At 38.8% G+C, this 20,144-nt stretch overlaps 1 protein-coding gene across 1 annotated transcript in view; it reads left to right on the top strand.

Moving 5' to 3' along the window:
* TTLL10 (tubulin tyrosine ligase like 10) overlaps positions 1-19,502 on the top strand; it is a 67,187-nt gene extending 47,685 nt beyond the window's left edge. The window contains exons 8-11 of the mRNA XM_089668431.1: positions 5,869-6,009; positions 12,944-13,060; positions 15,774-15,867; positions 18,756-19,502. Coding sequence (XP_089524557.1) covers positions 5,869-6,009; positions 12,944-13,060; positions 15,774-15,867; positions 18,756-19,453 — 1,050 coding nt within the window. The 3' untranslated portion in view covers positions 19,454-19,502. The remainder of the gene's footprint in view (positions 1-5,868; positions 6,010-12,943; positions 13,061-15,773; positions 15,868-18,755) is intronic.
* The last annotated feature ends 642 nt before the right edge of the window (positions 19,503-20,144 follow it).

The raw sequence follows: 20,144 nt of genomic DNA, 5'->3' as shown, positions 1-20,144 counted from the left end.
TAGATAACAGATAGATAGATAGATAGATAGATAGATAGATAGATAGATAACAGATAGATAGATAGATAGATAATAGATAGATAGATAGATAGATAGATAGATAGATAGATAGATAGATAACAGATAGATAGATAGATAGATAGATAGATAGATAACAGATAGATAGATAGATAGATAGATAGATAGATAATAGATAGATAGATAACAGATAGATAGATAGATAGATAGATAACAGATAGATAGATAGATAGATAGATAGATAGATAGATAGATAGATAGATAGATAATAGATAGATAGATAGATAGATAGATAATAGATAGATAGATAATAGATAGATAGATAGATAGATAGATAGATAGATAATAGATAGATAGATAGATAGATAACAGATAGATAGATAGATAACAGATAGATAGATAGATAGATAATAGATAGATAGATAACAGATAGATAGATAGATAATAGATAGATAGATAATAGATAGATAGATAGATAGATAGATAGATAGATAGATAGATATCGTTGGTACAATGAGGAACAGCGTCACATGTCATTGCCCTACATCGGGTGCCGGCAACCTGCGGCTCCAGAGCTGCATGCGGCTCTTTTTCACCTTTGCTGCGGCTCCGGAGCACACTGCCCACCAGGTGACAGGCAATAGGGTTGCCGTAGCTACTCAACATGGTTCAGCTCCGCCTCGCCACGAGTACAGTGCCTGTTGACGTCAGGCCGCCTGTGTGCGAGGGGGAGGAGTGACAGAGCCGAAACCAGCGTGAGCTAGCGTTGCTTGAGCGTGAAGAAGAACACAGCACTGCGCGGGAGTGAAGAACAAAAAAAGGTAAGTTAATTTAACTCCTCTTTGCATGGTTTCATTTCATAATCTAGAAACAGCTCTGCTTATTTCATAAGGCAAAGAGCAATGGATAGCCTAGAGCAGGGGTGTCAAACTGGAGGCCCTCCAGCTGTTGCGAAACTACAAGTCCCATCGTGCCTTTGGGAGTCATGCTTGTAACTGTCAATCTTGCAATGCCTCATGGGACTTGTAGTTTGGCAACAGCTGGAGGGCCGCCAGTTTGACACCCGTGGCCTAGAGCAGTGGTCAGCAAGCCGCGGCTCGCGAGCCACATGCGGCTCTTTACAAGCTTAAATGCGGCTCTTCTGTGTGCCAGGCGCCCGCTCCTCTCCCTCCCCTCCCTCCTCTCCCTCCCCTCCCTCCTCTCGGACGGGCGTGTGCCGGGCGGCCGCCCCCTCCCCTCCCCTCCCCTCCCCTCCCTCCTCTCGGACGGCCGCCCGCTCCCCTCCCTCCTCTCGGGCGGCCGCCCCAAAAGTCAGGACTCTGCAGCTGTCAGGATGTAGGCGGGGCAGCCAGGATGTAGGCGGGGCAGCGTGACGAACTCCTCTCCTCTCACAGTCCGCCCTGAAGACCAGAACGGCGCGGGAAGCACGACGAGAGGAACGCGCGGAGCAAAGGTAAGTGAATTGACACAGGGGGGACTTACTATATGGGGGATGAATTACTATATGGGGGACTTACTATATGGGGGACTTACTATATTGGGGACTTACTATATGGGGGATGAATTACTATATGGGGGACTTACTATATGGGGGGGACTTACTATATGGGGGGGGGACTTACTATATGGGGGATGAATTACTATATGGGGGGGGACTTACTATATGGGGGGGGACTTACTATATGGGGGGGGACTTACTATATGGGGGGGGACTTACTATATGGGGGACTTACTATATGGGGGACTTACTATAGGGGGGATGAATTACTATATGGGGGATGAATTACTATAGGGGGGATGAATTACTAGGGGGGATGAATTACTATGGGGGATGAATTACTATAGGGGGGATGAATTACTATATGGGGGATGAATTACTATATGGGGGATGAATTACTAGGGGGGATGAATTACTATAGGGGGGATGAATTACTATGGGGGATGAATTACTATAGGGGGGATGAATTACTATGGGGGATGAATTACTATATGGGGGATGAATTACTATGGGGGATGAATTACTATATGGGGGATGAATTACTATATGGGGGATGAATTACTATGGGGGATGAATTACTATGGGGGGGATGAATTACTATATGGGGGATGAATTACTATGGGGGATGAATTACTATGGGGGGATGAAATACTATGGGGGGATGAAATACTATGGGGGGATGAAATACTATGGGGGGATGAATTACTATGGGGGGATGAATTACTATGGGGGATGAATTACTATGGGGGATGAATTACTATGGGGGATGAATTACTATATGGGGGATGAATTACTATATGGGGGATGAATTACTATATGGGGGATGAATTGCTATGGGGGATGAATTGATATGGGGGATGAATTACTATATGGGGGATGAATTACTATATGGGGGATGAATTACTCTATGGGGGATGAATTACTCTATGGGGGATGAATTACTATGGGGGATGAATTACTATATGGGAGATGTATTTTCAGTTTTAAAAATGTGGCTCTCAAAATAAATTTCAATCGTGGTTTTGGCGAGATTTGGCTCAGTTGAAAAAAAAGGTTGCCCACCACTGGCCTAGAGCAACCAGTCAGAGTTTGTATTTACTGATATGACATTGCACTCTTTGTTTTATTAAAGCCCAGTTATAACTCAACAAATTAAAAGTAATATAGTTACAATCACTGTTTAAGGAGAGTTCTGTTGGTTCATGAACAGCATACAGAGGTTTAATCAAATTCTTTAGGAAGATGTGACAAATTACACATAGAGTACTGTTTGTCTATTTTTCTATCTATTTATTTTATATATTATATACAATTTGATTTTATTTTGTGATAGATAGATAGATCGACAGATAGATAGATAGATAGATAGATAGATAGATAGATAGATAGATAGATAACAGACAGATAGATAGATAGATAACAGATAGATAGATAGATAGATAGATAGATAGATAATAGATAGATAGATAGATAGATAGATAGATAATAGATAGATAGATAGATAGATAGATAGATAGATAGATAGATAATAGATAGATAGATAGATAGATAACAGAGATAGATAGATAGATAGATAGATAGATAGATAGATAGATAGATAGATAGATAGATAATAGATAGATAGATAACAGATAGATAGAAAGATAACAGATAAATAGATAGATAGATAGATAGATAACAGATAGATAGATAGATAGATAGATAACAGATAGATAGATAGATAGATAGATAGATAGATAGATAATAGATAGATAGATAGATAGATAGATAATAGATAGATAGATAGATAGATAGATAGATAGATAGATAACAGATAGATAGATAGATAGATAGATAGATAGATAGATAGATAGATTGATAGATAGATAGATAACAGATAGATAGATAGATAACAGATAGATAGATAGATAGATAGATAGATAGATAGATAGATAATAGATAGATAGATAGATAATAGATAGATAGATAGATAGATAGATAGATAGATAGATAGATAGATAGATATCGTTGGTACAATGAGGAACAGCGTCACATGTCATTGCCCTACATCGGGTGTCGAGATAGATAGATAGATAATAGATAGATAGATAACAGATAGATAGATAGATAGATAACAGATAGATAGATAGATAACAGAGATACATAGATAGATAGATAGATAGATAGATAGATAGATAGATAACAGATAGATAGATAGATAGATAGATAGATAGATAGATAGATAGATAGATAGATAAATAGATAGATAACAGAGATAGATAGATAGATAGATAGATAGATAGATAGATAGATAGATAGATAGATAGATAATAGATAGATAGATAGATAACAGAGATAGATAGATAGATAGATAGATAGATAGATAGATAGATAGATAGATAGATAGAGAGATAGATAGATAGATAGATAGATAGATAATAGATAGATAGATAGATAGATAGATAATAGATAGATAGATAGATAGATAGATAGATAGATAGATAGATAGATAGATAACAGATAGATAGATAGATAACAGATAGATAGATAGATAGATAATAGATAGATAGATAACAGATAGATAGATAGATAGATAATAGCTAGATAGATAATAGATAGATAGATAGATAGATAGATAGATAGATAGATAGATAGATATCGTTGGTACAATGAGGAACAGCGTCACATGTCATTGCCCTACATCGGGTGTCGGCAACCTGCGGCTCCAGAGCTGCATGCGGCTCTTTTTCACCTTTGCTGCGGCTCCGGAGCACACTGCCCACCAGGTGACAGGCAATAGGGTTGCCGTAGCTACTCAACGTGGTTCAGCTCCGCCTCGCCACGAGTACAGTGCCTGTTGACGTCAGGCCGCCTGTGTGCGAGGGGGAGGAGTGACAGAGCCGAAACCAGCGTGAGCTAGCGTTGCTTGAGCGTGAAGAAGAACACAGCACTGCGCGGGAGTGAAGAACAAAAAAAGGTAAGTTAATTTAACGTTTTCTATGAAAAGTAGTTCTGAGGGGGGTTAAAAAAATATTAATAGAAAAGTGACAATAATATAATAATATATTTATAATTTGGATTACATTGGGCCCTCATATTTACCTAAGGCTATGATTGTGATTATGACGATACACTGTGGCCCTGATTAACCCTTTGCTTACTGGGCCCTTAAACCCCCTTCATGACCAGAGTGCTTTTTGCAATATATGCAGTGTCGGATTTGTTTTAAATGTTGCAATGGTTTTGCGGCTCCCAGTATAATACATAAGGGGGGATATGATCACCATGTATAATACATAAGGGGGGATATGATCAACATGTATAATACATAAGGGGCTCAGCCCTGAGGAAGTCACATGACATTGTGACGCAACGCGTCGGCGGGACATCGTGACGTATTTCCGGCGTGGCGGCCATCTTGGTACACCTGTTTTACTGAGTTGTACACCCATACATACATGCCCTCATCTGAAAGCATGAGGTCTTGAATTGGCTGCCACGTGAGTGATAAACTTTTATATTATTTTATGCTATCTGTCCCTACTGTGGAAAATAAAATATACTGCACTATGGGAGGATCTATCTTATGTCTTATTTGAGAGATTGATGCTGCAAATTACCTGGAGAGGAGCCATTGGTGGAATATTAAGTCTTGAGAGATTTGGGTGCGACAAGGAGCAACATTTGGAGTGATAGCTACCTTGGAGGATCTGTGAGGGGGATCCACAAAAGCGCTTTGATCCGCAAGGGTCGAAGTGATGAGGTGAGAGGCTAATCCAGATGGTGGTCGGATTGTCAGAATTCACATTCACCCAAAGATCCACGTCTTTTTGTTTATTTATGGTCACCAACAGTAGTCATTGGAAGCGCATGCTTTTCGTTTTGTCACTATTAATACCTATCGGACTTTGTGAGCACTGTTTATGCATTGTTACATTGGGGTGTTCCCACTACACGAGAGGGACGTGTGATTCTATATTCACGGTATTATATATACCTATGTATATATGTAAATGTGTTTTTTACATGTTATGAGTTATATGAATTTATTTTTGTAGATTTAATGAATCATGGGCACAAATTAATAATTAATAATAATTGATATCACTTTCACTTTTTATTTAAATTGATGTAATTTTGTGATCACATATCACCTATTAATTTATTATTTATGTGTATATGTACCTTAAGGAGTAGCGCTACATTCTTTATTGTATTTATAAAACTGTGAGATGCTTGCTGCAATGGTGTGCAAGGCTTCATTTAAATGATAATAACTGAACGTTTACCATATTTAATCCACAATCAGAGTATATTTATTACATTTCATTATGCATTCTTTCAAACATAATTTTACTTTGTTATTTTACCAGTACATGCAGAAGAAGAACCCACTTTACAGTGAGATGAAAGAAGAGACAGTGTGGGGAATGGAAAGATTTAACAGCTATGTCAATGAGAAATTTGCTGCGGCCAAGTCTCTGCCTCAAGATTGGGTACTCAACGTTTTTACGGTGAGAAATCATTATGGTAGCTATATGCATAATGTTTTTTTTTTCCCAAACTAATATGATAAATTGGTGAAATAATCCTTAGTTTATATATTCATTTGTACACTGATTTATTATGGGTTTTTTAACAGTGTTTCAGACTCCATGCACACTAGCATTTTTTTAAGCTCCTAGAAGCTGTTATTAAGAGTGTTTTCTGCTCCTAGAAGCTACATAGTGTTATCTAGAGATGAGCGAATCGAACCTGGCGAAGTGGAATTCGTTTCGAATATCAGGAAAAATTCGATTCGCATCGAATCCGAATTTTAGCAAACTTCGGGTGCACGAATCTAATTTTTCCCGATCAGCCGGCAAAAGTGTCACTGCAGAGAGCTCCGCTATTTCTGACAGTTCTGACAGTTCATTTACAGCGGTTGAAACATTGTATCTATTTGTTTCCATTTAGGATACAGATGTTTTTATTCGGAAATAAATAGATACAATGTTTCAACCGCTGTAAATGTGAAGGAACTGTCAGAGAACTGTCAGAAATAGCGGAGCTCTCTGCAGATACACTTTTTGCTGTACTTTAATTCTTCTTCTTTTCATTCTTCTTCTTCTTTTCATTCTTCTTCTTCTTTTCATTCTTCTTCTTCTTTTCATTCTTCTTCTTCTTCTTTTCATTCTTCTTTTCATTCTTCTTCTTCTTCTTTTCATTCTTCTTCTTTTCATTCTTCTTCTTCTTCTTTTCATTCTTCTTTTCATTCTTCTTCTTTTCATTCTTCTTCTTCTTCTTTTCATTCTTCTTCTTCTTCTTTTCATTCTTCTTTTCATTCTTCTTCTTCTTCTTTTCATTCTTCTTCTTCTTTTCATTCTTCTTCTTCTTCTTTTCATTCTTCTTTTCATTCTTCTTCTTCTTCTTTTCATTCTTCTTCTTCTTCTTTTCATTCTTCTTTTCATTCTTCTTCTTCTTCTTTTCATTCTTCTTCTTTTCATTCTTCTTTTCATTCTTCTTCTTTTCATTCTTCTTCTTCTTCTTTTCATTCTTCTTTTCATTCTTCTTCTTCTTCTTTTCATTCTTCTTCTTCTTCTTTTCATTCTTCTTCTTTTCATTCTTCTTCTTCTTCTTTTCATTCTTCTTTTCATTCTTCTTCTTCTTCTTTTCATTCTTCTTCTTTTCATTCTTCTTTTCATTCTTCTTCTTCTTCTTTTCATTCTTCTTCTTTTCATTCTTCTTTTCATTCTTCTTCTTCTTCTTTTCATTCTCCTTCTTCTTCTTTTCATTCTTCTTCTTTTCATTCTTCTTCTTCTTTTCATTCTTCTTTTCATTCTTCTCATTCTTCTTTTCATTCTTCTTTTCATTCTTCTTCTCATTCTTCTTTTCATTCTTCTTCTTCTTCTTTTCATTCTTCTTCTTCTTCTTTTCATTCTCCTTCTTCTTCTTTTCATTCTTCTTCTTCTTCTTTTCATTCTTCTTTTCATTCTTCTTCTTCTTCTTTTCATTCTTCTTCTTCTTCTTTTCATTCTTCTTTTCATTCTTCTTCTTCTTCTTTTCATTCTTCTTCTTTTCATTCTTCTTTTCATTCTTCTTCTTCTTCTTTTCATTCTTCTTCTTCTTCTTTTCATTCTTCTTTTCATTCTTCTTCTTCTTCTTTTCATTCTTCTTCTTCTTCTTTTCATTCTTCTTCTTTTCATTCTTCTTCTTCTTCTTTTCATTCTTCTTTTCATTCTTCTTCTTCTTCTTTTCATTCTTCTTCTTTTCATTCTTCTTTTCATTCTTCTTCTTCTTCTTTTCATTCTTCTTCTTTTCATTCTTCTTCCTCTTCTTTTCATTCTCCTTCTTCTTCTTTTCATTCTTCTTCTTTTCATTCTTCTTCTTCTTTTCATTCTTCTTTTCATTCTTCTCATTCTTCTTTTCATTCTTCTTTTCATTCTTCTTCTCATTCTTCTTTTCATTCTTCTTCTTCTTCTTTTCATTCTTCTTCTTCTTCTTTTCATTCTTCTTCTTCTTCTTTTCATTCTCCTTCTTCTTCTTTTCATTCTTCTTTTCATTCTTCTTCTTCGTCGTGCCCCGTGACTGCCCAAATGAGTGAAGTGTGCGGTGATTCTAAGATCGACGGCACTCATCTGCATGTCATACTGACTGACAGTATTATTTCTCTTCCCCAGCAGACTCCAAGGGCATTTAAATTAAAGGTACAGTGTTCTGCACTAATATAAAGGCTCTCTGAAGCCTAGAAACCCTTTTAATAAGTTAAATTCGCGGCGAATAAATTCGCATCGAATCGAATTTCTCCCGCAAATTCGGCGAATCAGCCGAATCGAATTTTTGAATAATTCGCTCATCTCTAGTGTTATCCTATGTGTCCATGTACACTACCTTAGGTTATTAGTCTTTTTTAACCACTTGCCTACCAGGTACTTTTACCCCCTTCCTGTCCAGGCCAATTTTCAGCTTTCAGTACTATTACAATTTGAATGTCAATTGTGCGGTCATGCAACATTGTACCCATATGAAATTTGTATCATTTTTTTCACACAAATAGAGTTTTCTTTTGGTGGTATTTAATCACCACTGGGGTTTTTATTTTTTTACAAAAAAGAGCAAAACATGTTTTAAAAAAAGTTTTTCTTTGTTTCTATTATAACATTTTGCAAACAGGTAATTTTTCTCCTTCACTAATGTGCATTTATGAGGCTGCACTGATAAGCAGCTCTGATGGGCACTGATAGGCAGCACTGATGGGCACTGATGAGGTGGCGAGTATAGACAGCACTGATGGGCACTGATGGGGCGGCACTGGTGGGTATTGATGAGGAGGCACTGGTGATGCTGCACTGATATGCAGCAATGATGGGCACTGATAGGCAGCACTGTTGGGCACTGATAGGTGGTACTTATGGGCACTGACTGATAGCACTGACTGGCGGCACTGATGGGCACAACTGCTGGGTGGCACTACTGGGCAGCACTGATGGGTGGCACTGCTGAGCTCGGGTAGGTGGCACTGCTTGGCACTGATAGGTGGCACTGCTGGGCATTGTTGGGTGGCACTTCTGGGCACTGATGGGCGGCACTGCTGGGCACTTTTGGGTGGCACTGCTGGGTGGCACTGTTGGGTGGCACTGCTGGGCACTGTTGGGTGACACTTCTGGGTACTGCTGGGTGGAACTGCTGGGCACTGTTGGGTGGCACTGATGGGCGGCACTGATGATCAGGGCATTGGAACGTTTTCCAGCAGAAACAAACGCTAAATGCTCCTAAAAGCTGCTAAACACTACTAAACGCTACTAAATCGCTCCTTACAGCTTTTTTCTAGCTTTTTTTTTCTACGTGTACTGTAAAAATGCTAATAAAATGCTAACGCTTCTAAAACTCTACCAAAAAACACTATTACCGGCAGTTTACCCAGCGTTATTTCCAACCTTTTTTTAGCTTAAAAAAAATGCTAGTGTGCATGGAGCCTCAATGTGGTACTACATTTCATGTTCCAAATTATTTAGAAGTGGCCACTGTGAGCTAACATAAAATGGGCTGCTTGAACCATTGAACGCCATTTTTGCATGCTCATATTAAAGGCCATTGGGATGATGAAGATACTGAGTCCAATTCTGCAATTTACCTAGAATTAATTAGGGTTCCTCCATGGGTTTCAAGGAGCACCTTTAATTGTAGCTAAACGGTCTCCCATCTCATGGTACCTGCATAGATCCATAGTCAATGCCACTTGGCAGAGCCAGCAGCAGGATTGCAGGGATGTGATTCTGGCCAACCTGTAAGAGAGGCAATCTTCCCACTTACCACCACCAATGTAAGGGGCATTTTCCCAATGATCCCCAATGGACTACCAGGGGTTCTGTGATACCTGAAAATTATTTAAAAGGTCTCCCCTGAAGAAAATATGTTGAGAAAGGCTGACTTAGAGGGCCAGCCAGCTGCACAAGGATAATTCCAGTACAAAAATTAGAGCTGTTCAGAGGGTAGGCTATTTAGCTTGATTCAATTTAAAGGATAGCTCAGGTATCAGTTGGAAGGCGACTGCTGCACACCCTGGCGTGCGAATAGTGTTAGGAACCTGTAGCTATAAGCTGCAGACATGTCTCCCTCATGCTGCCTATGAAGCAGATCTGACCACATGTCTGTAGCTTGCAACCACAGACCAAAACCATCCACAGAAGTTGCACTACCGGCAGCTTAAAACACTTTTCCACAGACCTAAGATGCAATGCATATCATCTAAGTCCACTCATGATCATGTTTAATTGTAGTTGTAAAGGCTCAAGGTTGTTTACTTTCATGCATTCTATTAATGAAGGTAAAAAACTTCTGTGTGCAGCAGCCCCCAGCCCCACCTAAGTTTACCTGAGCCCCATTTTGATCCAGCAATGTGCACAAGAGCCTTGTCTCTCCTGGGTTTCTCCCTCCTTACTGGCTGAGACATCAGCGGTAGCCATTGGCTCCTACTACTGTCAATCATAGCCAGTGAGCCAAAGAGGAGAGAGGTTGAGCCGTGCTATATGTGTGAACGGGCACACAGATTAACGGCGCGGGAGCAAGCCAGCTGGGGGTATCCTGGAGAGAAGGGCCAGGAGCACCAGGGAGGGACCTGAGAAGGGAGGATAAGGGCTGCTCTGTGTAAAGCCACTATACAGAGCAGGTAAGTATAGCATGTTTGTTATTTAAAAAAAAAAAATAAATATCTACCTTTAAACGCTTCCCGACCGCCCTATAGCAGAAGTAATGCTACAGGGCAGCAGGGCTGCACAAAATCAAGTATATATACATGATTTTGTATTTCCGGGTAGGGGGCCCTACCCATGCCGCCATTGGCGGGTTCAGCTGTCGATCACTGGGTCCCGGCCGGGGACAATACAGTTCTCTCCCCTGTCAGCTCTATAGCAGAGCAATGCAAAGCAACGTGCTTACATAGTAAAACACAGCACACAGTAAAACACACACAGCACCCTTTGATTGCCCCAGATGTTAACCCCTTCCTTCCCAATGTCATTAGTACAGTGTCAGTGCTTTTTATTAGCACTGATCACTGTATTAGTGTCACTGGAGATGTCAGTGGCAGTTAGTTTGCCCCCCCCTACCCAGTGTCAGAATACCCGCCACAGTCCCGCTATAAGTCGCTGATCACCACCATTACTAATATTAAAAAAAAAATTCCAGTATCTATACTGCCATTTGTAGTCATTATAACTTTCACATAAACCAATTAATTTACACGTATTGGGATTGTTTTTTAGCAAAGACATTTGGCCTAAATTTATGATGAAATTTGATTTTTTAAATTTTTTTACTGGATATGTTTTATAGCTAAAAATATATTTTTTTAATCAAAATTGTTGGCCTTTTTTTGTTTATAGCGCCAAAAAAACCCAAAAACGCACAGCAGTCAAATACCACCAAAAGAAAGATCTATTTGTGGGGGAAAAAAGGACATACATTTCATCTGGGTGCAGAGTTGCATGACCGAACAATTGTCAGTTAAATTAGCACAGCGCCGTATCGCAAAAAATGGCCTGGTCAGGAAGGGGGGTAAATCTTCTGGAGGGCAAGTGGTTAATGTCACTTCAAGGCTAGTAAGGCAGACCACAACTACAGTTAGGGGCAGACTGACCATTTGGGAACTCGGGCACTGCCCGAGGGCCCGGGGTCAGTAGGGGGCCCCATGAGATGCTCCTGGTACCTTTCATAGGCTTTTTTGATTGTGGTTTGAGTGTAGGCGAGGACACAGGGGCCCCATGATCTCCTACTGCCCGGGGGCCCCATGAGTTGTCAGTCCGCCCCTGGCTACAGTACAAAAGTACCACTACACTTTAAATTCAAAATGTTCCTATTTAACTAGAGTGTACTTTTATGTACAACCTAAAGTGTCTTCGGACATGTCTTTGAAGATTTTCATTTGTCCAGGTCGTAGTTTTTCTAGTAGTGTCTTCAAACATACAGTTTTATGGCTGGATTTAATTGTATGGTCCTTTAGTTTGTAATTTTACTATGATAGCTGATCTTTGGGGGCCCTTCAGTGCTGTAGTCCTATTATACAGCAAAGAAGTGAAATCTACTCGTGATAAAATATACTTTTGCTGATATCTGTTTTCTGCAGCCCTAAAATGAAAGACATGAAAATCAAGATACAGACTGCCCCCACAAAGATTTAATTATTCAGTAACCACTCTTCTTAGACATATTAAAAGAATGATGTGACTAAGTCCAGAGACAAACACAATTGCATGTTTTAGCATTTATACTTGCACTGTAGATATTTAGCCCTCATGCACACTGGACCTTTTTTACAGCGGCTGTTTTTGGCTTTTGGCATTTTTTTCTACAGCCAGTAAACCCCCCAGCATGTTATCCTATGTGTCCATGCACACAGAGACTGTAGTCAACGTTTTTTGGCTGGGACGTTTTTTGGCTGGAAAAAAACACCAAGACTAGTGGGTTTCTAGAGGAGTTTCTTAGCTGAAAATACACTCAAATGCTGAAAAACGCGGCACATCATGGCAAACCGGCATTTTTGGACTTTTTTGACTGAAAACATTTTTTTTTCTGCTAAAAAAACACTAAAAACTGCAAAATCAGCAAAACGCTAAAAAAAACTCTGGAAAACTCATTTTTTTAACGTGACTTTACACAGCTAATGTTACCATTATTAAAATTCCCAGTGTGCATGGAGCCTTAAAATTGCACTAGGCATTTGCAGTGTAACTGAATGCAACCTAGTTATGTTTAGCCAACATAAGTATGGCGACTACATGTTTCAGGGCTGGCAGGTTTGCATTTTTTTTTTCAGTTCTCTCATTTGAGAACAAAAAACTAAGTGTGCTGTATCTGTGTTTATTGTATTACCCATCATAGTCATACCTGACAATATATGAATTAAAGGCAGCCTGGTGTGCATGCCTGTAATTATTTGCCTGTTATGTCATTGTTTCCTGTCTTTGACAGAAAAGGATGCAGCAGATAATGATACACTGTTTCCTGAGCGTAAAATCAAAGCTGGAGTGTCGACGGGGCTTTTTTGACCTTATTGGCTGTGATTTCCTGATTGACGATGATTTTAAGGTATTATATTAATATAAATTAAATCCTAAGATATATCTCATATCATCATTTAGATCCATTTCAAACATTCTAAATGCACGGGCATTTGAGGAATTGTTACAGTTTCACCCTCGTATATAGGTATTGGACTGGTTCAATGAAAAAGACTTATCGCTAAAGCTGCAGAATATGGAAAACTAGATCCAATCAGTACCAATGCTATGAACATACTCGTGGTTACCATACATTAAAAGAATTATGCATTTTTAAAATGATAGTTAGAAACTTTTCCACTGCTGGCCTTATGCTAAATGGTAACTGTTACTTTTACTGGTTGGCTATCTTTGATTTGTTTAACTACTGTTTTTCTTTAGATCCTGTAAGGTTGCCTGTAGACTGTATAGCAAAGACTGGTTTTATCTTCCATATCATTAACTCAGCTTGTCATCACCCTATTGGGAGGCTGCTATGTGAAGCCTTAAAATTACAATTTAATAGAAAATCCTACTGAATGGGTTATAGTGGTTTTTAGCAAAAGAGAAAACAACAATAAAAACAATCACTTCATTTATATGTGGGCGAAGCACTTGCAACAGAACAAGGACCTGTTGTTTCCATGTGCCTGCTTGACTTATTGCCTTCCTTGCATAACATGAAATGTGGAGTGAGCTCCTAGATTTAAGCGATACGTAGAAAAGGCCAGTCAGGGGCCTTAGTCCTCATGCACACGGGACATTTTTACAGAGGCTGTTTTTGGCTTTTTATGTTTTTTTCCACAGCCAGTAAACTCCCCAACATGTTATCCTATGTGTCCATGCACACATAGTCTGTAATTAACGTTTCTTTGCAGGCGCGTTTTTTATCAGGAAAAAAAAACCCAGGACTAGTACAGGTGAAACTGGAAAAATTAGAATATCGTGCAAAAGTTCATTTATTTCAGTAATGCAACTTAAAAGGTGAAACTAATATATGAGATAGACTCATTACATGCAAAGCAAGATAGTTCAAGCCGTGATTTGTCATAATTGTGATGATTATGGCTTACAGCTCATGAAAACCCCAAATCCACAATCTCAGAAAATTAGAATATTACATGCAATCAATAAAACAAGGATTGTACATAGAACAATATCGGACCTCTGAAAAGTATAAGCATGCATATGTACTCAGTACTTGGTTTGGGCCCCTTTTGCAGCAATTACTGCCTGAATGCAGTGTGGCATGGAAGCTATCAGCCTGTGGCACTGCTGAGGTGTTATGGAAGACCAGAATGCTTCAATAGCGGCCTTCAGCTCTTCTGCATTGTTCGGTCTCATGTCTCTCATCTTTCTCTTGGCAACTGTTTAGTGTTTTGTGTAGGGTGTACTGATGGGTGATTTTTTCGCGTATCCCAGAGTTCTTGTTTAACGTGTTGAGATGAGGTTTTAATTTAGACAAGCCATAAATGTGTTTTTTTGTTTTTTTTTGTGGGATGAACAAAAAAAATGAACGTATTCCTCCAGCCATATAGTTGAGGTAGATGGAATAATACTCTCCAGTTAGACATTGTATTCTGACAGCAGGGACTTTCCACTGTCAGAATAAACTGATAAATGGCTGCAGCCACTGATTTTAAGCAAGGCCATTTGACAGAAGTTAATCACTACTAGATCGACTTCTGTTGAGCAGGTGCAGCCACACGTGTTGAAATTCGGCTGGTCCCTGCTGAAATGGCCAAATTCCGATCCATCTATGGTCAGCTTTAGTGTATATTAGGACAGATGGCAACTTGGAGCTTATTGTCAGGCTCCTCAGTAATGGAAGCCCTAGTGCCAGCGCTCTTCTGATGTTGGTGGTAATTTTGCAATGGATATTAAATGGCGAAAAACAAGACACAGCAAATTTGTGTACTGGACATGTGCAGTAGATCTGCTGGAAATATTTTATAGTCCTACAAAAAGAATGTCAGATACTAAATTTCAAATGCAGCTTATAACATGAATAGACATAACAAGCTGGTTTACACTCCTCCCAGGAGACTTGTATTCCTTGATCCGTTCACATGGCAAACTGTATTGAGAGGAAGGAAACACAGACAACATGTAGTGAGATAGGATATAGGTTACACTGAGCTTTAGCTGAGGAGTGATGTTACATTGTCTGTGTTTGTAAAAAAAAAAAAAAACCTTGTAGCTTAAAGCTGAAGTTTATACTGTTTATATTTTGCCTTCCATGGTTCTTCTCAACTCCTTTCTCAAAATACTAATTCAATTTTAAAATAAAACTTTTCGATATTCCTTAAATACCTTGTTTTAGACCCAGCAATGTCATCAGTGGGTCTCTGTGCTTCCCTATGCAGGTAGATCAAAGCTGATGAAAGTTGCTATACATAGCTTCCTGAAACATCATAGCAATCTGCCTCAGTTCTTTTTTTCAGGAACCCTCAGCCTTGATGGGCTTTTCAGCAGAGTTATGTAAATTTCAATGCCACAATTTGTATTATTTTATTTAAAACTTTGCACAGTTTACTGATCATGCTTATGTACCACATGCTGTATGTGTAATCATTTCTAGCAGGGGTTCCCTAAGACCTTAAGACTATTTAAAGGGTTCCTCGGGGTAAACAAGTTTGAGACAAGTTGGGCTGGACAATAACCAAGATTAAGACTTTTGCCAAGCCTTACGTCCTGCTGCTGTCAATGAGACCACTTTCTATCTATGGCCAGCCAGACACTTCTTGCTGACTCTTTTTTAGGTGTGGCTTCTGGAAATGAACTGTAATCCTGCTCTGCATACCAACTGTGAGGTACTGAAAGAAGTAATCCCCGATGTGGTCAACGAAACCCTTGGTATGTATATTTCATACACATTTTTCCACTATTTATCATTTGTCAATGTTTTGCTTAGATCTTAGCAAGGATTACCGATTTCTAATATGTATTGGTCTTCAGCATTCTTTAGATATTTTTCATTGCCTGCAATTTGCCGAATAATACTACCATAGAAGACAAAACGTTCAACTTTTGAATCAGTTTGCTTTTTCTGGGTTAGTTGTGATTATGCCTAACCCAGGTACTGCAAAAATATCATACAATATATATGAATATATGTACAATATTCATTATGACATATAAGATTAAAGTATATTTAGAGGTAAAACTATTTTTTGGTTTTGGATAGAGTACAAAATGGTTAAAACCCTCAGTAGGTTTTTACTGTTAAATACAATGGGGGTTCCCTGTACAATTTCCATTCACCTAGCAAGAAAATGTAACTAATCTGTCTCAACTGCTCAAGTGAAAAAAGCTTAGGTTTTTGTTGCATACATTTGCAAATACACGTGTAACCACTTGGGTATCACTTGTAATATCCTTCATTACCAGGTTATGTTTCCATTTTCAGTGCTGTGATAGTTTGACTAACAATTACTTGCTCATCCAACGCAACACTGTATCCAAATGAACTGTAAATATATTATTTTAAGACAGATTTAGCGTTCTTTTGATGGTATTTATTACCTACTAAATTTTCTATTTTTACTATAATATAAAATAAATACCAACATTTTGAAAAAAAATCTGTTCTGTTTCTGTTTTTTGATATAAAACTTATCAAATAAAAATGCCAGGTCAGCAAGAAAAAAAAAAATTACCAGTTCTTGGAAAGTAGGCATCTCTAAGGTGATTACATTTTTGGCACTTTTTGGAAGTAAAGAAACATGCTGGCATTGAACATGGGGACTGGTAATGCTGCACTAGATTAATGTAAAGTAATGTATTGATCATATGTAGAGGTAGGTTGAGGTGAAGGGGTTAATACACAGGTCACATACAGTGAGAAAATGGAGATGAGGGGGTTATTTAATGCACAGGATAGGGGAGGCAAAGAGTTAATATACAGGTCGCATACATACAGAGACAGGGTGAATAGGAGATGGGGTTGAAGGAGTTAATAAATGATCAGACAGTCAATGTAAATTCCTCATCATTTCTGCTGCTGACCCATTCATTCCCCATTCCTACTGTATTTCTGTTTGCCTCCCCTTTCTCCATCGTAAGAGGAAGGAGAGTAATAACAATGTACACAGTAGTGTCTTTATATTTGTGATCAATGTGATTAGTCTTTGTAGCGAAGACATGGTACAGAGCCACTCTGACTGGCTCAGTACACTAAGTCTGTGGACTAAGCTGTCTAATGACGGCTTGGTGCAAGGTCATTAATGAGCACAATGGTCGCCCAATGGTGCCATTTATGCCATTTATGAACAGCACTAGGGAAATAACAGTCCACCTCTCTCCTCCATTTATAAATGTACAGTGGTTGTGAAGTGGTTAAGCCACACTGTAACTGCAGTACACAGCTGAAGGCAGCCCTCCTCCTTTAAGATACAGCCACACACTGGGAGCCCAGACATCATCATTGCCAGGCAGCTAAAGACTTCCAGTGAGCGTCTGTACCAAATGAAAAAAAAATAACAATGGCGGCTGCACAGATCAGTCTGAAACTAATTAACTTAAGAAAGGGAAAGGCAATATGCAAAGCAATACAAAGGGTGGCCCTTTGGTTTTTATTGCTGTGTGTGTTTCCACTGGGGATATTCACCCTCTGTATTAGTCTATATTAGATTACTGTCACCAGGAGAGATAGTGATGGGAAATCCAAACTTTTACAGTTGCCATTGGAACAGGAGCCAAGGGGACAACATGGACACTTGTTCCAGTGACTGCTCTCACTTTAGAGAGCTATCCACTCACTTTGTATCATATCTCTGGGAAAGGGCACAAAGATAGAGGAAAAACAGTTTTAACTATTCTCCAATCCAAAACTAAAAAAAAAAAAAAAGTTTGCTTTAGATACACTTTAATTGGCACAGGCAAAGGAAATAATTCCCAGTTTTATGGGGATTATAGCAGACTTTAAAGCGGTAATAAAGTACGTAAAGAAAAAAAAAGTCCACCTGCAAGTTAATGTAAAGTTCTAGTACTAGCACATTATGGTACAGTTAGCCCTTCAGTGGTGCGTTGTCACCACTTCCATCTTTACCCAGTCTTCCTTCTGGGTTCCTGAGCTCCAGCTGCATGAATGGCCGAGCTGTGATGATGTCACGGCTGCAGCATGGAGCTCTGAAGGTATGACACAGGTATGCTGTGCCTTCAGAGCACATGCGCCGGTGATGTCACCAGCTACATCCAATGTGAATATCTGCTAAACAGAGCAAATTTACGAGATATTCACTGTACCTACAGGTAAGCCTTATATACAAGTTAAAAATTGGACTTCACTACCACTTTAAACTCCTAAAATGTTTTTACAGTTCTGTAGGAGCTGTGGTGGAGATATCTACCCCTACCTCTAGCTGTGACAGATGCTGCTAATTTTTTTTTTTCAATTGAGCCTCTAATGTCATCAGACAAAGCATTTCTCTATTCATACCTATAGAATGTAGAATCTAGAAGGTGTTGGGCACAGGGATGTCATTGACTGATTATCTATGGGAAAGATTCACTTCATTTGATGACACCAGAGGCTTAACTGAAAAGATAAGTAGGAATTGTGACAGCCTTTCCATTCGGAGAATCTCTATAAGGCTTCCTGGAGGAATGAAAAACCTGGCTTTCTCTATGCCATACCAATTGGGTAATTCTGTCTGAGATGCAGCTAAGCTTTAGATAAAGCCCTTTGTGATATGCAACTCAACTCATTTAAAAGACTTTATCAAAGTCCTTTGTTTCCCCAGACTTGGCTCTTGAGATCTTCAATAAAAGCTTCAGAGGCCAACGTATTATGCCCCTGAATACACAGAGAAAGTTTGTGTTGTTATATAATGGGGAGACCAATGAACAGGCAATAAAATTTAACTGGCCAAGAAGCTCCAGTCCTGTTAAAGAAGAGAAGAAGACAGCGCCAGCTGACAACCAAAACAGACTTGTGAAAAATGTGGAGAAGCCCCAAAGATCTTTTAAACCTCTTGCAGACAATGCAAACCGTATTGTCAGTAGGTCAACTGTCATACGATCTCCTCAAAGAACAAGCTTGGCAATGTCCCCCATTAATATGATGGGCTTTCATGATGGCTTGACACTCCACACAGTGAGACACAAAGCCAGGTATAACATAACATCTAAGAGTCTGGATGGGCCTCAGTTTAACAATTTAACAGAGGTGGGCCGAACAAATAGCAAAGCTGAACCAACAACTGTTGCCAAGATTTCCTTTACAGGTCCTCAAAAATTTAGGGTGGTGGGTAGAAAAACACCCCAGTTTACAAGGAGGAGCACACCTGATACATCAGTCAACACCAATGTTGTAATCCTTTCTGAACAGAATCGTCTCCTCTTCAGCAGAGGTTCCATTCGCAATACTGAGGACCTCGGTGAACCCAAATTAGAAGATGTACAGTCAAATGAACATGGTCATGGAGAATCTGTGAAATAGTGTTGTTCACTAAAACTAGTAAAAGAGCATTAAAAAGTAATTAAAGGCTTATGTATGTATGTGTGTAGATGGTCACATCTAGTATTTCTAAACTTTCACCGGTCAAACTGAAAACCATTGTCAAACTTACAGTATTTACCCTTGCTGTTTCTTTCAAGAGAAGAGTCCAGCAATGCATAAGCTTTGCATTTTTACTACAGAATCTACAAGATAACCTGCAAGGTTTATTAAGAATTCCACTGAAAGAAAGTTTTACAGAACTAGTGTATGAGTTTATGGGTAACATCCTTGCCTTGTTACGGAGTTCTGCTAAGGTGAAAAAAAAATGCTTTGATCATTTGCAGTTCTGGTTCCGTCTTCTGCATTGAATGTCACTCAAATGTTTACCCCATAGCCATGGAAGACAAAATCCTCTGACACATGCCTATCACAAGCACAATGAACTGCAGGCAGGAGAACTTAATGATTACAAAAATGAACGACAGATACGTTTTACCCATTACACTGTTCAACAGGTAAAAAGTTTTGGGCATAAAATTAGCTAATCTTACATAATTTTGGGGTGCTGAAAACGAAAATGACCCTAAAAAATGTTGATTGGCTCTAGTTTCCATGATATATTCACCCATCTAATGACGTAAGCCATTCAAAATTATGATGCAACTTCAGCTGCATATTGCGCAATTGATAG

The sequence above is a fragment of the Staurois parvus genome, unplaced genomic scaffold, assembly GCF_062004578.1.
Source record: "Staurois parvus isolate SC_StPar_1 unplaced genomic scaffold, SC_StPar_1.0 ptg000057l, whole genome shotgun sequence".
In the NCBI taxonomy this organism is placed as follows: Eukaryota; Metazoa; Chordata; class Amphibia; order Anura; family Ranidae; genus Staurois; species Staurois parvus.
This window is presented reverse-complemented; position numbering and strand designations above follow the sequence as displayed.